This window comes from Scophthalmus maximus, chromosome 5 (genome assembly GCF_022379125.1).
Source record: "Scophthalmus maximus strain ysfricsl-2021 chromosome 5, ASM2237912v1, whole genome shotgun sequence".
NCBI classification, from domain to species: Eukaryota; Metazoa; Chordata; class Actinopteri; order Pleuronectiformes; family Scophthalmidae; genus Scophthalmus; species Scophthalmus maximus.
This window is the reverse complement of record NC_061519.1, coordinates 18,487,649-18,506,468: the sequence shown is the minus strand read 5'-3', so window position 1 is coordinate 18,506,468 and position 18,820 is coordinate 18,487,649. Positions and strand designations below refer to the sequence as shown.

Genomic DNA, 18,820 nt, shown 5'->3' with positions numbered 1-18,820 from the left:
TGCGACAACATGTGCATGCCCAGTGGCTGGTCTGCTCCCCACTGGCACGGGAAGCATAATCAACAGTTCATGGGGGCATTTAAGTGCAAGATCACAGCAGTGCAGCGGGAATCGCAACGACGCACTTACCATCAACTTTGTGCTTAATGAGATTCATGAAAACTGAAGCTGTACGGCACAATCGTACCGCTTGTGTGAGCAACAAGTCGACACCGGCAACATCTCGAGGAGATATATCCCCACAGAAGCTTTGCAAGCGAAAAAAAGTATTCGTTGTTGATGTTGCAGAAGTTTTGATATCTTTTAAAAATGCACATTTTAGGATATAAGGAGAGCAATAAATAGGCATTGCAGCATCGACTAATTAAATGAGGGTAAGTGCACAACAGCGCAATGTTCCATTTAAAAAAAACACAGATCAATAGAGGGGCTACGGGTCAACCAAAAATCAATAAGGTTTCCTTGATGAGATCAGATGAATTTTTCTTCCTCTAAACTCGCCTTTCACCACAATGAAAAAGGTAGTGGAAAGAAAACTTAAAAGTATGTAAATGTGTTCACTGTGCCATCTTTCTCTGAGCAGGTCTGTGCAAATTTTTTTTTATTTAAAATGTCGATTGGCGCATCTTTCAATCTCCATAAAAGTGCTGTTGAGTAAGCCGTTAAAGTTCAAAATCCCTGAGCCACTTCCTGTCATTTAAATTCACTGCACTGGCTCATCATGCCCGTGTGACTTTTGTCATACTCTTCCACCGCCTGCTACACAAATGCAGGCCACATTCCACTCGTTGTGGGTCTAAAATTGGGTCCATGCTCCACGCGCTGAAAGGGATGTGACAGTGTGTTGAAGCTCTTGCCCGAACGTTGGCGCCACTCGCACGACTGCACATCACGTCCTAATTGGGAACTATAGGGACCACTTACGATGGAATCGTCGTACCAGCCATGACACCCGTCCACATGTTGAACAGTCACACAAAGATAATAATGTAGTACTGTCCACTCCTCGGCTGCAACGTCAACATGTTTGACAGATGTCGTCGTGGATGGTGTGATCCCATCACAAGACGGTCTCTAGTGATCTCCACTACACAACTACATTTCACGACTGCATGCTGCACAGTTGTGATGCTATTGTGGCGACAAAATATATCCACAGACAAGAGATATAAACCCCTTTTGCACCAAGGCAGCTAAAGTGCCAGTTTTTGAGCCAGTGCCTCATCTCGAGTTGTGTCTTGACAGCCAAAGAACTGTCTCTCAGTCACAAAAACCTGGTCCCGATCTGAAACCACGAGTAGTTTCACCCAGTAAAGAATGGAAATTTCTTTCCCCAAAAAATGACTTTCTCGCCGCTCAAAAACAGCAGTTGTGCTTCACAGCCACTGGCATGTACTGTTTCAAATTAAACGGCAACACACTCAGTATCGGCCGATACGCAAAGTCCAGGTATCGAAATCGGTATGGGGAAGGGGGAAACAATTATATCGGAACATCTATAGAATGAACCGCTATTACGTCAAGGACTGGGGGCGTGATTCTTGTGAACTTTAGTGTGACCACCGTTTAAATAAATAAATAACTCAATAAAAACAGTTTTGTCTGCAGAGAACGAAGAACGAACGTTATGGAGGCCAAAGCTTAGCAGCAGCGGTACGTGATGGAGACGAACCGTCTCCTTGCTGTGTGGTGGTCGAATGAAGTCCACAATAGAGATGGTGACAGCAGGTTACAAGAGGACTTTAGTACAGATACTGTACACAGTGACAGAATGACGTGGCTCTGGTTGGTGGAAAAGCACACTGGTTCTTAAAGGGTTCAGTTGAACTAACACTGAAGCTAAAAACAAAAGCAGCCCTGCCGTTGTGGCTGGTACCAATGCTGAAATTCCACTTAGAGGCCGCTCCAGTGAGACAATCTGACCCACCATCCTTGCTGCCATCAACACGGATTGAACGCAACAATAGCAGCTAAAGAATTATTTGGAAACGGCAGCAGCATCATGCATACAGAACAAGTGGATAACAAAAGCGATGGAGAGAGTGTTTAACACCATTGTAATGGAAAAATCACAGGCCTTTTGTTGCTCAGCACTTGATTTTGTCCTTCACCACAACAGGTTAGATGCTGTTATCAAAGGGCACACGTGAATGTAACAATCAACATCTCCATGGCTGTTTCTATCAAGTGTACACTACTCTTAAAATAGAGTATAACAATGATGAGTCAAGCATCTAATGCTCAGAAACAGATTTCATCAGCACTTTTGTGTCTAACTAAAAACATCACTGCCGAGGGAGTCTGCTAAAGAGCCAGGGGGAACACGTTGCGGAAGAAATACAATCTAGAGCTAAACATCACTGAGGGAACAGTCAAAGTCGAAACTGACAGGTAAAAGTCAAAAACATATTTTGTGCTCGTGGAAAGCGATGGAGATAACGAGACATCACATTAGTCCCTGTGATCACATACGAGACTGACAAGATCAGCACCAAGAGAGCAGTGACAGCAAACATGATTAAGTCAGAGAGAGATACTGATTCTTTGGCTAATTCACATTGGGGGAAAAAAATGCTATTTTGATTATTAAATCAGAGTCCGTGTGGTTACTCATCTGCTACGAAAGCAATCATTTCTGCGTCCAGAGAAGATCCCCCCCCTCCCCCTCCTGTCCACCAGACTGGCAGCAGAATTCAGGATGTGGCAGCTGCGAAAAAATTAATACTGCCACATCTGAGGAGAGCATGTCCTTCACTCGCCCCTGACAACGCTGCGCTGCCAGATCAAAGCAACTCTAAAGAGACCTCAAAACATGAAACTCTGGCGCTGCACTTTTGCTGAATCAATCTGCTGCATTTTCAAATCACCCTGGAGACTTAAGCTTAATACGTTTCTCTTTTGACCAAAGGATGCGCACCGACTTTCTTCCGGGGGTTTATACTGTACTCACAAGTAAAACAGGTGATTGTTATGCACGTGGCAAGCCGTGGCATTTTCACATTAACATAAATGAGAGGAAAAAAAGCAAGTTATATACCAGCAGATGTCTGCTTGAACTTCTCACTCTTCTTCTTCCTCCACTTCCAGGGCTTCAGGAGACGTCCCAGGGTGGCAAACTTGCTCCGACGCCGGATGGGTGGAGTGTGGGTGCCGGAGATCAGGGACTCCGAGCGCATGGCGGCCAGCCTCTCCACTTCCTCAGCTGTAAGGGGAAAATATGAAAAGAAAAAAACCTAAATACGTGTAATTTAGGTGAAGAGGCGGAGGTGGTGACATTCTGGTGAACAATGGAAGAGACCGAGCAGTGAATGCAGCACGCGCTTTTGCTTACAAAGATCCCAGCAGCGAGAACCTGTGCCAGGTGGCCTCCTGAATTCCCTGGTACTGTAACTGCGTGAGGTTGGGAGGGGATAAACAAACCTGCATATCGGATAGAATTATGGTGGAGGCTGCATCACACTGAGTGGTTGGCATTAGCTCGCCAAAACACATTAAAAAGACTGATAAACACCTCATTAAAGAGGGATCTTGCCTCTCTTTATCAAATATTTATAAGGCCTAGACTTTTAGACTTTTACGTACCATTTGGCCTAAAAAGCAAAAAGTGTTGTTGAGTAATTTGTTCAAGAAAAAAAAAAAAACAACAACATGAAAAAGCGAATGCATGCCATGTTTTAAAGATGCTACAGTCCAAGAGGCTACAAAAACAGCCAGAGCAAATGAAACGGTGCCGATCATGTGATCAGAAAATCTAATGATTGCAGTTCCAGGCTCAACATAAAAAAGGATTCACACAGACATTACTGACTCAGACTCACTGGCTTTTACACAGCTTTGGGTAAAAAAGGGGGGAACAATGCTGGCAGCAAACAGACTACAGGGAGTCTTAAATGTGTTTCAAGACATTTACGTTGTTAAACCAAACCAGTGGTTTAGATTCATGAGTATATTTTATACTTTCTTCGAGATGGGTAATGGTAAATCCATTACGTCTTCTGTGGCAAATGTGCAGACTTTACAAATCAATCGGCACACGCAAACGCAACAATAACAGCCGAACATAAAATGAAGACAACTTTTATCGGAATAGATAAACTCATTTAGCTTTCAGGCCTATATCTCAATGAATGTAAAAACCAATGGCTACAGACATTTACAAATGATTTGCTACACACAGAATAAGTGTTCATGGCCACACTGGGGCCTGAGTAACAACTCCAGAGTGCTCCAGTAAGTGTCAAATGACCTCTAGCACAGCATGTTGTGCCTGTATTCAGAGTGACCATATTGCCATTAGATCATCACCCTCGACATGCTGTCGGTGGAATGTGCCGGTTGCTTGTTTTTAAATAATTAACATCACATCCAAGATGGTTTGCCGATATCGATATATCACACTACAGGCCAGTCACCGTCCCCAAGGGCCACGGGACGGCGTGATAAATCATGTGACTGTAATGCAGTGGGAAACAGTCTCATGGACCATTACTTGAACGCTCTGGTGCCTCGGAGCCAACCATCTTGGCAATCCTGCCGCCACCAGCCTGCACTATAAATACCTCTACAGTCACCGCTGATGGAATCCAGCACAGATTCTTATTAGTTCATTAGAGGCCCAACAGCCAGATTAAGAGGGGAAGACAGAGAAATGATTCCAAGCACAGTTACATCCCACAACCGAGCGACCAAACGCCCTATGATGAAGAGAATTGTGAAAATAAAGCCTTTTAGGAAAGTTATTAAAAGGAAATTCTCACAAACTGAACACCTTTTCACAAGATCCAACACACTACGCGTCACTGAATTATGTACTATAGTGTGACAAGAAAGAATTCAGTCAGGGTGAATTTTGCACATTTGCACCAAACCATTTCCAGGCAGAAAACATTGAACCAGCATATAATTTGAGTGTATGTGAGCCCGATTGATTTATCGATTGGACAATAAAAATCTGCAGATATGAGCCTCTCTCATCAGTATCTGGATTTATGATTGCCAATATGAAATATTTTATTTTACAGACCAAACAATTAAGAAAATATGGATATTTATGTTTACATTTAAAAAAATTATGGTTATTATAATCGTTTGTTTATGTTTAACCTGTAGAATTTCAAGCCTTGATTACATCTTTTGTCAAAAGGGTTTGATAATAATTACATCTCAGGAGTCCTTGGCAAATTTAAAAACAATTACAATATTTGCAATATATTGTGATGGAATGTTTAAACTGCCTTATATCAGTATTGGCATCGACCCCAAAATCGATCGGGCTCCAATTATGATGCAATTCATCACTATTTTGCCAAAACCCACGTGGAGCTCAATCTGCAAAGTAAAAAAAAAAAGGGGGGGGGGGGTTGTAGAAAATCATCTTCAAAGTATCAAAACAGAGAAATTAAAACCATTTTTCACGACGTCCAATGCTGCTATTAATCAAAAACACTTGTTTGCACACCAAGATGGCTGAGTGATGATGTAACGACACTTTACTGGAAATGGGCTTTGTGCAGACAGCCTGCAGAGTTCCGAGCCCCCTCGTGGGCCACAAGGGGTAAACGTCGTGAGCAGCAACATTTAAAACAAACTCTCCATTGACATCATTTGTCGCAAGCGTGCAGCGGCTCAAGCCAAGAGGCCAACAGAAGTTCCGATCCAGTCACAGGGCGACGAACAACACTTTGTGTGGCCTCGATTGTAGCCCATGTTCGATGCTCCGGAGAAATATCGACCTACTCCATAAGCACAAGCAGCCCGGAGGCACGGCCATCGACAGACCGACACTGGGCCGCCTCCTCCTGGAGCTGCAAGTGCCGCAGGGCTGCTATGGGCGAAGCCGCGCACACGGCTCCGTCCTACTCGGGCCGGCTACTCACCGTCCTGCGTGTCGTTCCCGCGGCTGCAGTTGCTGCAAATGTGCTTGATCTCTTTCCCGATGTGACAGTGGATCGTGAAGGGCATGTTGTTGTTGTGGTGGTGGTGGTGGTGCTGCTGCTGCTGCTGCTGGTGGTGGTGGTGGTGCGGAGGCTGCTGGCCGTGCCCCTTCTTGTTGCCGAGGGACATGATTTTGACCAGGCTGAACGCCGCCTTCTTCCTGGGCTTCTCCACCGCCACGGGCGCGCTCCCCCCTCGGCAGCCCGTGGCCAACCAGGTGCCGTGCATGATGGCGGGCGCCGGGTCCACCGTCGGGTAATTGGCCGTGTGGAACATGCTCGCGCCTCGACGACGCGCGGTGCTCGCGGGCGGCGTGTGGATTCGAGGACTGAAAGGGCCCGTCACTCGAGTCCTATACCTGCCCTACAGCAGCCGCCTCCATTGACCCCCCGGGGACCAGTCGCTGTACTCCCACACCTTTACCTGAGATCCCACCCTGGATGGAGCCTGCGGGCTACTTGGTTTCGGGAACGCCAAACAGCCACGGCTGCTGAGGGAAGAAGGAAAAAAAGAAGAAGACAGCCCTGCTGCCCGGATCCAAGTGAGCTAATAATAAAACAGAGGGCGAGTAGTGAATGGCAGTGACTGCCTCTCCTCTCCTCTCCTCTCCCTCCCGGAGCCGTCGACTGCAGTCGGTTGTAGCTAATCCACGATTAGTGGAGCTGAGCAGTGCGCGGCTGTGATTGGCTGCGCGGCGCGCTCCTCCTAATAGGCCAATGTGGACGCAGGATGAGTTGCTCGTCTTACATTTTCAATAACACTTAAGTAACATTATAATACAGATACAAACATATATAACATGTTTATAATTTACTCAGAAATTAGGCTAAATATTATTAAATCTGGATTCTGAAGGGATTTGCAGGAATAACGAAAAAAAGAAATGCTAATGCTCCAAATTTCGCCAATGGTTTGAGATTTAGGATACAGGACAGGATCGGATTAGATTTCATTTATTGATATCCCCAGAGGGGAAACGGGTTTGCAACCGTAGACCAACAAAACATACACAATAAGTCAAAAGAAAACACAGAAACACAGAAACAATATGCAAAAAAAAAAAGTCGGCCATTGAGTCGATAATACCAGGCCTTTAGTTTTTGAAAGGATGAAGACATTTCCATCACAAGATCACTCCACACAACCATGGCCCTTTGTGATCCAGACTGGTGTGACTATATAGTAAAGTGTAAAAGGAAGGGGGCTGGAACACCACAGGAGCCCTCGGAGCCTTTGTGGGGAAAATAGGTTGTCAACAATAATGAAGACATTTCAGTTGAAAAGGCAGGAGATTAGCTCCTCGGGTGATCACGACACTTGATTAAATGACAATTGTCTAATAAAGCCCTGTCTTAGTTCTAAGAGAGGCTGCAGCCTCCTCTTGAAGCTGCTGTTAAACCAGTTACTGGTTCAGTTAACTCAACTGTTTACTATTTAAAGCTCTAGAACAAAATTGTATGAAAAAGGTTCATGGTGAGTTCATGAAAAAATACTCTCTCTGACTACTACATAGCACGGCAAATGAAGGGTCCTTGGATCCAAATACTCACTGATCACAAAGGTTAAAATGAGAGATGAGGGAGATCTGGAAAAAATCAGGACAACAAAGATGCATGCAAAAAAAATTACAACATCTATCTAATTTGGGGACTAAAAACAGACAAGAGCCGAGAGAATTTAAATCAAAGGACTGGCGCGCAGCAATGGGACGTTAATCATTGATCAGACAGCTCAGCGCTTCAAATGAGAGCGTGCAAAGCCTGAAGTCACTGAGGAGCATTACAAATTCCTTCTTCACATCCCAAATGTCCAAAGAGCCACTCAGTCGATCCCCGGAGTTATTGTGTGCACATTTTGAGGTAATTGATAACATTAATGACCAGTTAATGAGGCGTTAATCATTGGGAAAGATAACAGACCCCCTCGGCATTTCCAATCACATTTCCTACAGAGCAGTGACGGGGCCTGTGGCGAGTATCTTTGATGTTCCCTTCAATGTGCCGGGGCTTATTCCAGTGACATCAAAGCCCTCTCTCCGAAAAATGAGGGACAGAGGCACTTGATTTACTGCCACCGCGGTGCAATGCAGCAGTTGCCCTCATGTTGGCTCTTTTGTGGTGCAAAGTTTTTCTCTGTCTTGCAATGATGCACATTTGCGTTTTCGGAAACGAGAATTTTGATGTGTTTGCAACGAAGAGGTCAGATGTTAAGGAACGGAAGTCTTTACCTTGCACGAGGTGGTAGCAATAACAGCAAAGTGTGTGTGTGTGTGTGTGTGTGTGAGAAAGAGGGAAGGGGGAGAGTAAAAGAGACTTTAAACAACAAGGAATATGCTGCTGTCTTGCTGCACCACCAGCTTCACAACCAAGAACATTGCTAACCTTTCTCTCCCCGTTTACTGCAACTCCATTCATATTATTCCACCTATAGACCTTCAATTGTCTCCATATGTGCTTAGATCAAAAGTCCTCTGCTCCAAGGCTCAACACTTAAGGTATGTTGACATGTATGGTTGTACAACATCTTGAAAAGCATTTAAAAATGCACTTCAGCTTTAATTTCCTGTTAGATAATTCTCTGAAAAAATCGGATTAATAAAAGCTACAGGACCGATTGTTTGTTGACGAGACCAACAATGTGGCTATGTAACCCTCGTGTCAGGCAGCGCTGATCAGTGCTTCAAGTTGGGTTCATTCAGAAGGCAGGTCGGGAATTAATAATGATAATAAAAATATTATAATACACCATAAAGTCTGATTAATTGAGCTGACCACAGTTGACGTCCTTTGTGAAGGACACACCTTTGCTGTCGCCCTTCAACCACACAGGGGATGAGTGTCTGATGCTAAAAAAAAACTGTTAACACCCCTCACGTGGTAAAAAGGTGTGATTGTAAGTTTATTATGTTAAGACTTAATAAATGGTACTTTTTATACATCGGATCTATTAAATGGGACAGGATTTATTTAATTGGAGTTTATATATATATTATAATTTTTAACCTATATATTTTTTCATACTTAGCTTCTCTTTCATGGATGCCTCCATTCTACTTCAGTGTGCCTTTTCAAATAAGTGAGGCCGGCTCAAGAACAGCTCTGAACATTGAGTTTGTATGAAGTACTGGGCTACATAAAATATTTACTTCACTCAACTACATACTACATTCCGTACAGAAATGGTCACTGTTGACCTCCTTGGATTTCGTCAAGCTGTGTTTAACCTAAAACCTCTTAACATTGGGTTCTTTTTCTGTATGGCTTCCTGGTTGAAATAACCATCTGTTTCTACATTTTCTGACTGTATCACACATATTCTGTATCCGCTTGATTCAGCTCTTCATTGAAGACATATAAAGTTTACACTGGGGTTAATGTTAAAATCCAAGACTCACTTTTCGTGGCTGCGCTACTCTATCAAGACACAAATACTGTCAATGTCCTTTGTGTCATTTTAAACACACTTGCCCCAAATTCAGTCTGAGATGCGTGGGATTTCTGGACACTTTGGCATCGCCACTAAAATATAAAAATTGCGGGGTTTTAAACCGCTGCGTGATTTTGTAATGACCGATTCACTGTCGAGTCAGTCAAGCTTCAGATAAGACCTGCAGTAAATGTCACCCCTGTCCTGACCCAAATCATTCCAGTGCAGTACAGTGTTTGTGTGTTTGCGCGGTTTTATGTGTGTCTGTTTTAGAGTCATTTCTGTGTGAAACTCTGCATAAAATCCTGGGATTAGCACTGGCCTTCAAAAATCCAAGTAAACATCCCCGTGGCTGACAACAAACCCGACACTTGTCACAAACTGTCACAAACAAACTGAAACCAACGGAGCCAACTCACCCAAAGTGTCTCGGAAGCGTTTACTGATCCTCGGTGACTCACGTCTGATGGATATGCTCTCATGCAGTGTTGTTGCCATGACGCTTCATTAATTTTGTGTCACTAAAAAGCAGGGAAGAGTCCTTTGTATTTTACTGCACTTATTAGAACAGACATTTTACTTGAAAGACAGTCAACACCCCTCCCTCCCTTTTGTTTTTTTTTCAAATATTACAGATTCCGGTTTGAACTGGTTTCCTCGGATGCGGTGCAGGTTTCAGGCTAAACAATTGTACAACTTCCGACTGAGCAGCCTGTCACTACAAATCTGCTGTTCCTGTTCTCCCTGTGTCTCTCTGTCTCTTCCCATCTGTCATTCTCCCTCTGCATTATTATCTCACTCCCTCATAGTTACACAAACACACCACAATCTGAAATAGAATTAATGTAATGGCAAAAGAGCATTTTTTTGCCTTTTCCGCTTTTTTATTTGCTGTAGGGAATTTGGTGAATTATAACTATGCTATTAAAACGTGTAAGGAGACGTGTTCCTCACCAGTTTGGTTTTTTTGCAATTATTGGCTCCACCTTCAGCAATGAGCTCAATCTTCCTCCTGACAGGCAACAGAGTAATGTGACATGATTACGTGAAGCATACAAACTGCAACACTTGAGAAGTGGGAAAGCGATGTATTCATTTTAAAGAGATACAAGTGAGGCAAGAAAATGTACCCACTTGGTGCACGTTGACAACACTCCCTCTTGACATTAATGATTACTGTGAATATAATTCAGTTCGTGTAGTACTACTGTCCAAAAGACTGTCAGGGATTGTGGTGAGATGCCTGAGACAACACTGACTTCCGGAGAGCTGTAAACAGACTGTTGCAATTCACTCCTGCCTGTCGTTTCTCCTTCTCCTCTTGTCTGCCTCGCTCCCAGGCTCTCAATGTGTTTTCTGCAAAGGTTTTGCATGCAAGTTAACAACATGTATTAACCATAGACTGTATATAAGGTATCACATTATGTATCAGTGGCTAATGGATTTGCCACTTTATAAGGAACAGCCAATGTCACAGTGTAACCTAAAAAGCTGTTTGAGTCTTTGTTTCACTTCTGTTTTACTTTTCCAGTGGGATTTGACGGTTCACTTGTTTCTAATAGAAAAAGGAAATTTTTGAAGAGCTACTGTTGACAAATACATTATCAGATGATCTCTTGTATTGTGTGCTTGGATAAGAATCCTATGGTAATTGACCACAATTGAGCTAAATTGAGCTAAATCAGACAAAAGACTGCATGGAAAAAATTTTATATTATGCTTTAAAAAAACCCACATAATTACCTTAAATCACCTTAAATAATATTGTTCTTTTTTTACATTTTAGACAAAAAAATACACAAATATCACATGCACTTATTCAATTTTGTACTGTCTTTACATTGTAAGATAAACTCAAACGACCACTAAATGCTGTGATTATTGCGGTGCAAGCTGGAAGACAATTCACTGCGGAGCTGTTAAGCACATGTCATATTTGTTTCAATGCCGCCATCTAGTGTAGTCACTAGTGTAAAATGGAGATTGATAACTTTCGACTAGCGCACAATAACAAATGACAGACGGTGAAAATGATAACCTGTGAGCTTCTGGTGTGCAGCGTTCTTCAAAAAAAACTTCGATGTGCGCTATAAAATTTTGACTGTTGCTAAAAAACAAACAAACGGCAAAAACACTCGACGCTCTGACTTCCGGGAGCGACCCCGCGCGTCATTGCGCATGCGTACGTGTACGCAATGACGTCATGCGTACGCTTCCCAAGGGGGAAGTCGAATGAGTCGGACGGTTTAATATTCCACAGTCCGCAGTTTTCCTCCGGCTGAGATGTGAGAGAACGGCCCCCGACTTGCAGCTCAAATTATTATGTCTTCAACGCCATAATGAGCAAGACATTAACGGACCGTGGTGAGTGTGTGACACTCCTTAAACTGTAAGTTAGTCGCCATGCCGTTAGCATTCTGCTCTACACGGGAGGTAGCTACTGACGGCTAATGTTGACGGAAGTGGAGCTAAAGCGCCGTAGCGCTGCATTACACGTGTCTTTAATGTTGATTTTCTAGCGATAACAACCCCCGTTATATCTCTTCCCTGCTACACCACAGCTTTACATTAGTGTCTCCCCCCCCCCCCCCTCCCTCCACCAGGTTCCCTGCCCCTCTCCTCGCTCCGTCTCATCGTCCCTCCCCTGCAGCTGCTGTCCGCGGCTCTGTGGCAGGTAGTGAAGCAGGGCGCCGTGATGTACTACGGTCTGCTGGAGGAGTTCGTCAGCTCCGTGCTGGACACGGTGCCCGGGCTGCTCGCTCACGCCGAGCGAGTGCAGCTCGTTGTGGGCTTACGTGCACGGGTAAGAGAAGGGCCTGCTGCTGGATGTGTTGCAGTGATGTTTTACAATAATTGCATCTCTTCGACCAAATGTGCTATAATCTGTAAGTGGTGCAGCCGATATATCGGTTTGCCGATAATATCGGCCGATATCAGCCTTCCACAGACATATATGAAATATTTCACGGCTCTAAAATGTGCTTTTATGTTTTACATTTCACGTTTATTTGCTTAGTTCAAGTTCTATATATTTGGTTGTATTTGTGTCTCTTTTAATTTATTTATAGTTATTCATAATAAAGTTTATGGTTAAACTAAAATTTCAAGTCTCAGTTACATTTCTTTGTCATAAAGGTTTGATAACAAAATCTCAGAAATCATTGACAGATTCAAATATACATATATCGGCCAATGTATCGGTATTGGAAATCTTGTACTTTCTAATGTCGATATCGGCATCGGCCCCCAAAAAATCCATATCGGTCGGGGTCTAATATATACTGCAGATACTAGATGTATATAATGCTTTTGTTTGTGTGCAGTGTCATTATGCAAAAGTCTCAGCAGACTTTAAAGCTGATGCATAACACTGCAAGTTAGTTAACGCAGACCGCACAAAAAAGTGCCTGCAGAAAGATGTTAGAATAAGTCAGCTAATGCAACCAGCTTTACTACTCACTGAGTAAACTGTTATTCTGTTCTGAGTAACTTAAATAACTTGGCTCACACTCAAACTCCAGCTGTATGTGAATTCAGTCTAATTTGGTTAAAGGATACGTTTTAGTGAGTATGGTTTACACATCTAACTTTTGACCTCAGCATGTTTTCATCTGATGGGCTCTGCCATCCAGGGCCACACCTCCTCCCCATGTGACTCTGTTGACAAAAATAAAGCCTCCACTAGAAGTGCTTGTCTCTCAATGTGCCAACAGGTGGTGCTAGAGTGTGGCCGCAGTGAGGGTTTCGCCAGCCCACAGGCCGTCCAGCATCATCTGAGCAGAATGAACGCCTACATCACAAAACAGGAAGAAGTGGGTGCGCTTATTGAATCCCCACCGTTTTCTTGTCTTATTTGAATTCACTCACATGCTTTTTTTGCTTTCATTTTTTTTTGTTAAAGACTTCCAGCTCTGAGGTAAAAGCATCAGTGACAAACTTCCTGAAGCTTGTTCACACACTAGTGGATGATCACTGCCAAAGGGATATATTTTATCAGGTGAGTTGCCCAGTGCTGGATGTTATAAGTTTAAAAGTAACTTTCAAAATCTGTGGTGGCATCAAATGCGGGCTGCTATTAAAATGTAAGGAACGCTGTTGTATTTGTTCTTTAGAAAATCTTCCCAACAGTGTTTGGCCCCAAATATGACTCAGCTCTGGAGGCTCTGATGAGAAAGTTCCTCTTCAATCTTCAGAAGCTGTTGCCTGTTCCCAATCTTGAACAAGTGGGTATCTGATAAACAATAATTCTGGGACAGATAAAGTGTTTAAGTGTGTGTGTGTGTGTGTGTGTGTTGGGGGGGGGGGGGGGTGGGTCTGTATCACAGACAGTTAATGTTGTTGTACAATATTTTAAAGTGATTTTAAAGTTGAAAATATAATATATTATAAAGATTGAGTTGATCTGTTTAATCTGCGTTTCCTAGACTTCCCTTTGGCTCAGTCTCTCCCCTTCTGTCTTGAAAGAGTGTGTAGACTTCATGAAACATCCCGAGCTCCTGAATACACTTATTCAGCATCACAAACATCACGGGCATGAAGTTCCACAAGGTAATTGTTTGAGGGACTTTCACTTAAATCCCAATTTTTCTTCTGAGTTAATTAGTTCTTCTTTCATTTTAAGATTTTGAGATCATTTTCTCTCCTTTTTTTCTAGCTCTGTCTTCCTCTGGCGATGACTGCATTCTTTCCAGCCTGTCCTATCACCTGCCAAAAGTCAACAATGATGAAGGAGACAAATTTGTCATATCTGGATCTGTGTGTATCGGTGACGACTGGCACACGGACAACTCGATTGGGAGTGAGTCTGCAAAGGATGAAGAAGAAAACTTTGAGGAGATAAAACCAGAAGTGGCGAGGAATGTGCAGAGAAACGGACAGCAGCATACTGATGATGTGACTGAATACGAAGGAGCCTCTGTCGAAGTAACACTTGAACCTTTTGACGAAAGTGAGTCTAATGATGATGATGGCGACGGCGTCCTGGACAAAAAATGGTTGCCACATTTAAAAGCTCACAACAGGACTTCCTCGCGAACATTCAAGTGTCTTGCTTGTGGCCGGGATTTTGGTTCCATTAGTAAACTAAAAAGGCACAAGGTTACCCAATGCAGTTGTTTGATGAACAGACGGGTTCAGTCAGATTCTTCAAGCCAAAGTAGATTTTTTACCAAGATTAAATTGCATCCTAAACCTAAGATTATCGCCCAGAGAAGTGAGGCTGAGCTTCCGTTGGCAGGGCTCTCCGCTCACAACCCATCAGATACACGTAGCCTTTCAAACTTTGAGGCAAACGATGACTCGAGTCTCGTTTGTCGTTCCTGTGGCAAGGTTTTCACTTACCCCAAGAATTTTGACAAACACCAGAGGATTTGTGCGGTTAGTAGTAAAAGACAGATGCAGACAAATCCACAGTGTTCTACAGCCTCGGCACATCACTCCCAATCAAACCCTGTTGATAAGACCAAAGTAGCTTTGCTTAGTGAAAGCAATACTGAACCTTCAGGTGATGCTCCCCTGGAGACGTTGTCTTCTGACTCGGGTAAGAGAAGCAGCCGTGTCAAAAAATGCTCTGTGTGTGGTCAAATATTTACGTGTTCTGCCGACTCGACAAGGCACATGAGGAGCCACATTGACACAAGCCAAAACTTTGACAGCTATAACGATTGTGAGACACATGAGGGTCAGTGCAGGGTTTCAAACCAAGGCCCCAAAGAAAAAGATGAATTCATGCTTGAGAATTCTTCAAGAAACTCAACGAAAAGGAATCTGGAGGATACTCTGGTGTCTGTCGCAGATACACCTGCCAACACTCGGTCTGTGCGGGATTGTAAATCACCTCTGACGTGTAAGGAGTGTGGCAAGGGATTTTCTTATTACAAGAATTTTGAGAAGCACCAGAGCAAATGTTACATGACACGCCCTGGAAGGAAAATGCGAACAACCAACACTAACCATTTTGTTATCAACGGGTGTTTCCAGTCAGCTGACAACACCGATGAGAGCTGTGCCGAGACAAGTTCTGATACCAATGAAAGAAAACCAGAAACACGTCCGAGCCCCACAGGCGACTCCCAGACCGAGTCTTGCAACATCAAGTGCACCATGTGTGAGAAGAACTTTTCAGAAATCGTCCCCCTGAGAAGACACTATGCCAAGTCGCACAAAGTTAGAGGCTCGTACCCTTGTCAGTCGTGTAGGAGAACTTTTGTGAGGCTCTGTGAATTGGTTCGACATCAGCAGAACAAAAAACTGTACCAGTGCTCCACCTGTAAGAAGTGTTACACAAAGCCAGGACTATTGGATGATCACCAGAAAGTCCACGCCGCCAGCGTGACGGCAAGCATTTGTGAAACATGCGGCAAAATCTTCAAATCGCTCACTTATCTGATTCTGCACCAGAGCAAGCACAGAGAGAAACAGCCTAGTGTCTGCTCCTACTGTGGTAAACAGTTCAGCACAAAAGACTGCCTGAAAGCGCATATGGTGAGGCACACGGGTGGGTACCCATGCCCCGTATGCGGAAAGAAATTCAATCAGAAAACGTACCTCAAATGGCATCTGTACAAACACACAGGCCAGGAGCCGTACCTCTGCGACACGTGCGGGAAAGGCTGGCCGAGCGCCGCGCAGCTCAGGGTCCACATGGTTCAACACACGGAGGAGAGGCCGTTCAAGTGCCAGGACTGCGGCGTGTGTTACAAGAGGCGGTCGCACCTGATGGCTCACCGCAGCGAGAAGCACATCAGGCTGCGGCCATTCGTGTGCGAGATCTGCAGCAAGGCCTTCCGGTTGAACAACGTGCTGAAGAAACACATGATGGTTCACACGGGCGAGAGGCCGTTCACATGTCCGAAATGTGGCAAGACATTCACGAGAAACACTCGGCTCAGGGAGCACAAGGAGAAGACGTGTCTGTGATTTCACGCTCTCTCTGTGGACTTGTACTGTACGAATATTGCTCATAATTCATGTGCTGCGCCGCTACATTAGGTTCTGTCATCAGCGTCTCACTGCTGCACACGTGGGATGACATTTATACTGAAACTACAGATTTAAAAAATATGTTTTTCTTGATTTTGTTAATAATTTTCATTCACTCTTTGACATATCCTGACTGCTACAAGGTTTCTCCAAGGCCTACAAGAAGCCGGAGGCTGTACGATAGAGGGAGAAGGAAACTGACAATTTGGGTGAGTCTGTGAAAAGACAAGGAGCCATATGATGCTGTCCTCGCTGTTGTGATGCTTACAGTAGAAAAGTTCTTAATGATAAACTTGGTAAACTATTCAACAGAGTAATTATGGGCAAGTATTTTGATAATCGATAGCATTTTTTATTTTTTTTTAAAGCTTAACCGGCTATTGTTGTATTTATTATTGTTTTGTTTTGTATTGTTAAAAAAATACTCTCCTACGTATTAAAGTCCTGTGAGTAAAAGTACAGCGGTGAAAGCAAAATTCACTTTCAGCAGTGATATGATGAGTGTTATATTACAGTACATTTATTGCATATTTTTATTTTATATATCTTATATATATATAAATATATATCAAACCCTTGATTTTTTTTAGATTTTTTTTTTTAACTGCCAGCAAGATTTAACAAAACTGTAGAGGAACATATTGACACTGCTTATGTTGTTTTGTCAGTTTATAGTAATATAAAAATCATCTTTGCTTGATAAACGACCAAAAATTGCTGTGATTTTCTAACCTATTATCAATTAATCAATTGTCCAATAATCATCTGAGCACTAATGCGTGTGTACACATTTAACCTCTTGCCTGTACAGTCCACCAGAGAGCAGCGGTGCTCCATGGGTCCGTTTCTGTTCCACCAGCCAGAGTCTGACTGTCTTTTGTGTTCTGTATCTGCGAGTTGATTAAGTGGTAATTTCACAGACCACCTCCCGTGAAATTAAGACGGGCAACTGATTTCTATAAAAGCATGTACAGCTGTCCGAAATTAAAACGACTCCTGGACTACAGAGCATTTTGGTATTAAAACTCGCCACGTATGACTGCAATCATCTAAATGTTTGAGAGGGTAAAGATGCCATACAAAAAAGAAAAGCTAAATCTTTGATCGGGTCTCTTGTGTCAGACATCAGACATATTCCGTCTGCGTCCCTTTAACTTTGTTCCATAACTCAGCCGTGTCTCTGCAGAGCACAGAGAAACCCTCCACGTAATTTCCCCTTTGTTTTTCCACATTGTTCTCTAATTTAAAGAAAATAGAGAGGGTGACAGACTGCAGCTTTTGGGGGGAAATGGACATCCCTGTAAAACCACAGATGCAAGTGTATTTGCGTTAGCCCTGTTCATTGAAAGGTGTAATAAGAGAAAGGGGAACACTGCATACTTGAGCTGTGGATAATGTAAGAGCGTGCTAGAACAAAGTGATTTTGAGGTAATTAGGTTTGGTTGAACAGTATATGTTCACAAAATCAAGGAGAAGAAGAAGAAAATGCAACAAAATGAAAGCAGTCTCCTGTGAGCCCTGCAACACTTTGATGGTGAGCAGACCGTGCCTCTCCTCCGGGACGCTCTGGCTCTTGTCTGCAGAGACACTGACTGAAACCTCCGTCTGTCCTGTACTCGCTTTTGATGAACACCACGGAGTGGGACGCTAAGGACCTCGGGCTTCCAGCAGTTAAGAAGAGTATATCTTCTGGTCTCAAGCGCAGGTGGCTCAACGATAAATAACATGTCACATCCAATGATTGACTGAATGATTTTCATAAAAATTGACTTATTGCAAAAAGGGAACCACGGTGTATGCAATGGAGAATGGCCGTGTCCTCTCGGTATGCATATTAACAGACTGCTATTACATTTTTTCATATTTTGTTAAATCCATCATTAGGAAGAGTGCGGTTATATTTTTTATTATTTTAAACTCACAACCATAATCAACCTTTTATCATCCCAGTTATTACGTGATATGGTTAACGAAATAAATTCCACAATCTATTCTGCATTGGCTCTGTGAGATGTGCTGGAGAAATGATGGGGGGGCAAGTCCCCTTGGTTCAATTACTTGGTTTCACTGAATGAATATGCTCCTCCAGATCCCAGACGTTTATACCTCAGGCTATTGGTCTGTCTTTTACGCGGCCTTACATAACTGTCTGAAAAGTGTAGGCATAATTTACCATAATAAGCTCACACAGACAATCTCTGTTACATTTGATGAACTTCATCCCACAAATTTTTCTGAATTTAAAGTAATATCCATCCTTCATCGATCAATAGAGAAACACACTGAGCTGTATGTACGGAAAAAAAAATTGTATTCTAAAAATACCAAATGGAGATTCTTTCCAAAATAGATTTAGTATTTGAGATTCACTCGGGGGGCCTGAGGATTAACAAACATTGAGTGGTGTAGTTAATCAAATATACATCAACTGTTAACTGGGGTTTTTTTTCTGTCTCATTTTAAATAATATAAATATCAG

At 43.1% G+C, this 18,820-nt stretch overlaps 2 protein-coding genes across 11 annotated transcripts in view; one reads left to right on the top strand and one right to left on the bottom strand.

Annotated features, from left to right (window-relative positions):
• LOC118310777 (phosphatase and actin regulator 1-like) overlaps positions 1-18,820 on the bottom strand; it is a 44,808-nt gene that overhangs the window by 19,678 nt on the left and 6,310 nt on the right. For 2 of the 9 annotated variants that reach the window (XM_035634046.2, XM_035634049.2), the window contains exon 2: positions 3,038-3,202. In XM_035634046.2, the coding sequence (XP_035489939.1) occupies positions 3,038-3,202 (165 nt within the window). Of the gene's footprint in view, positions 1-3,037; positions 3,203-3,331; positions 3,354-5,876; positions 6,546-9,779; positions 9,882-10,314; positions 10,373-10,494; positions 10,717-11,398; positions 11,528-18,820 lie in introns of those variants that run through there. The other 7 variants (XM_035634047.2, XM_047331898.1, XM_035634045.2 and 4 more) reach the window with 7 other exon arrangements.
• Positions 11,564-16,919, top strand: LOC118310781 (zinc finger protein 493-like). Of its 2 annotated transcripts, XM_035634052.2 has the most exons (7): positions 11,566-11,724; positions 11,964-12,163; positions 13,074-13,172; positions 13,262-13,357; positions 13,473-13,583; positions 13,785-13,908; positions 14,015-16,919. In XM_035634052.2, the coding sequence occupies exons 1-7, from the start codon at positions 11,700-11,702 to the stop codon at positions 16,276-16,278; spliced, it is 2,919 nt and encodes a 972-aa protein (XP_035489945.2). In that variant the 5' UTR covers positions 11,566-11,699; the 3' UTR covers positions 16,279-16,919. The 2 variants fall into 2 exon arrangements, with proteins under 2 accessions (XP_035489946.1, XP_035489945.2); XM_035634053.1 differs by lacking the exon at positions 14,015-16,919 and having other exon boundaries at positions 11,564-11,724; positions 13,825-13,891.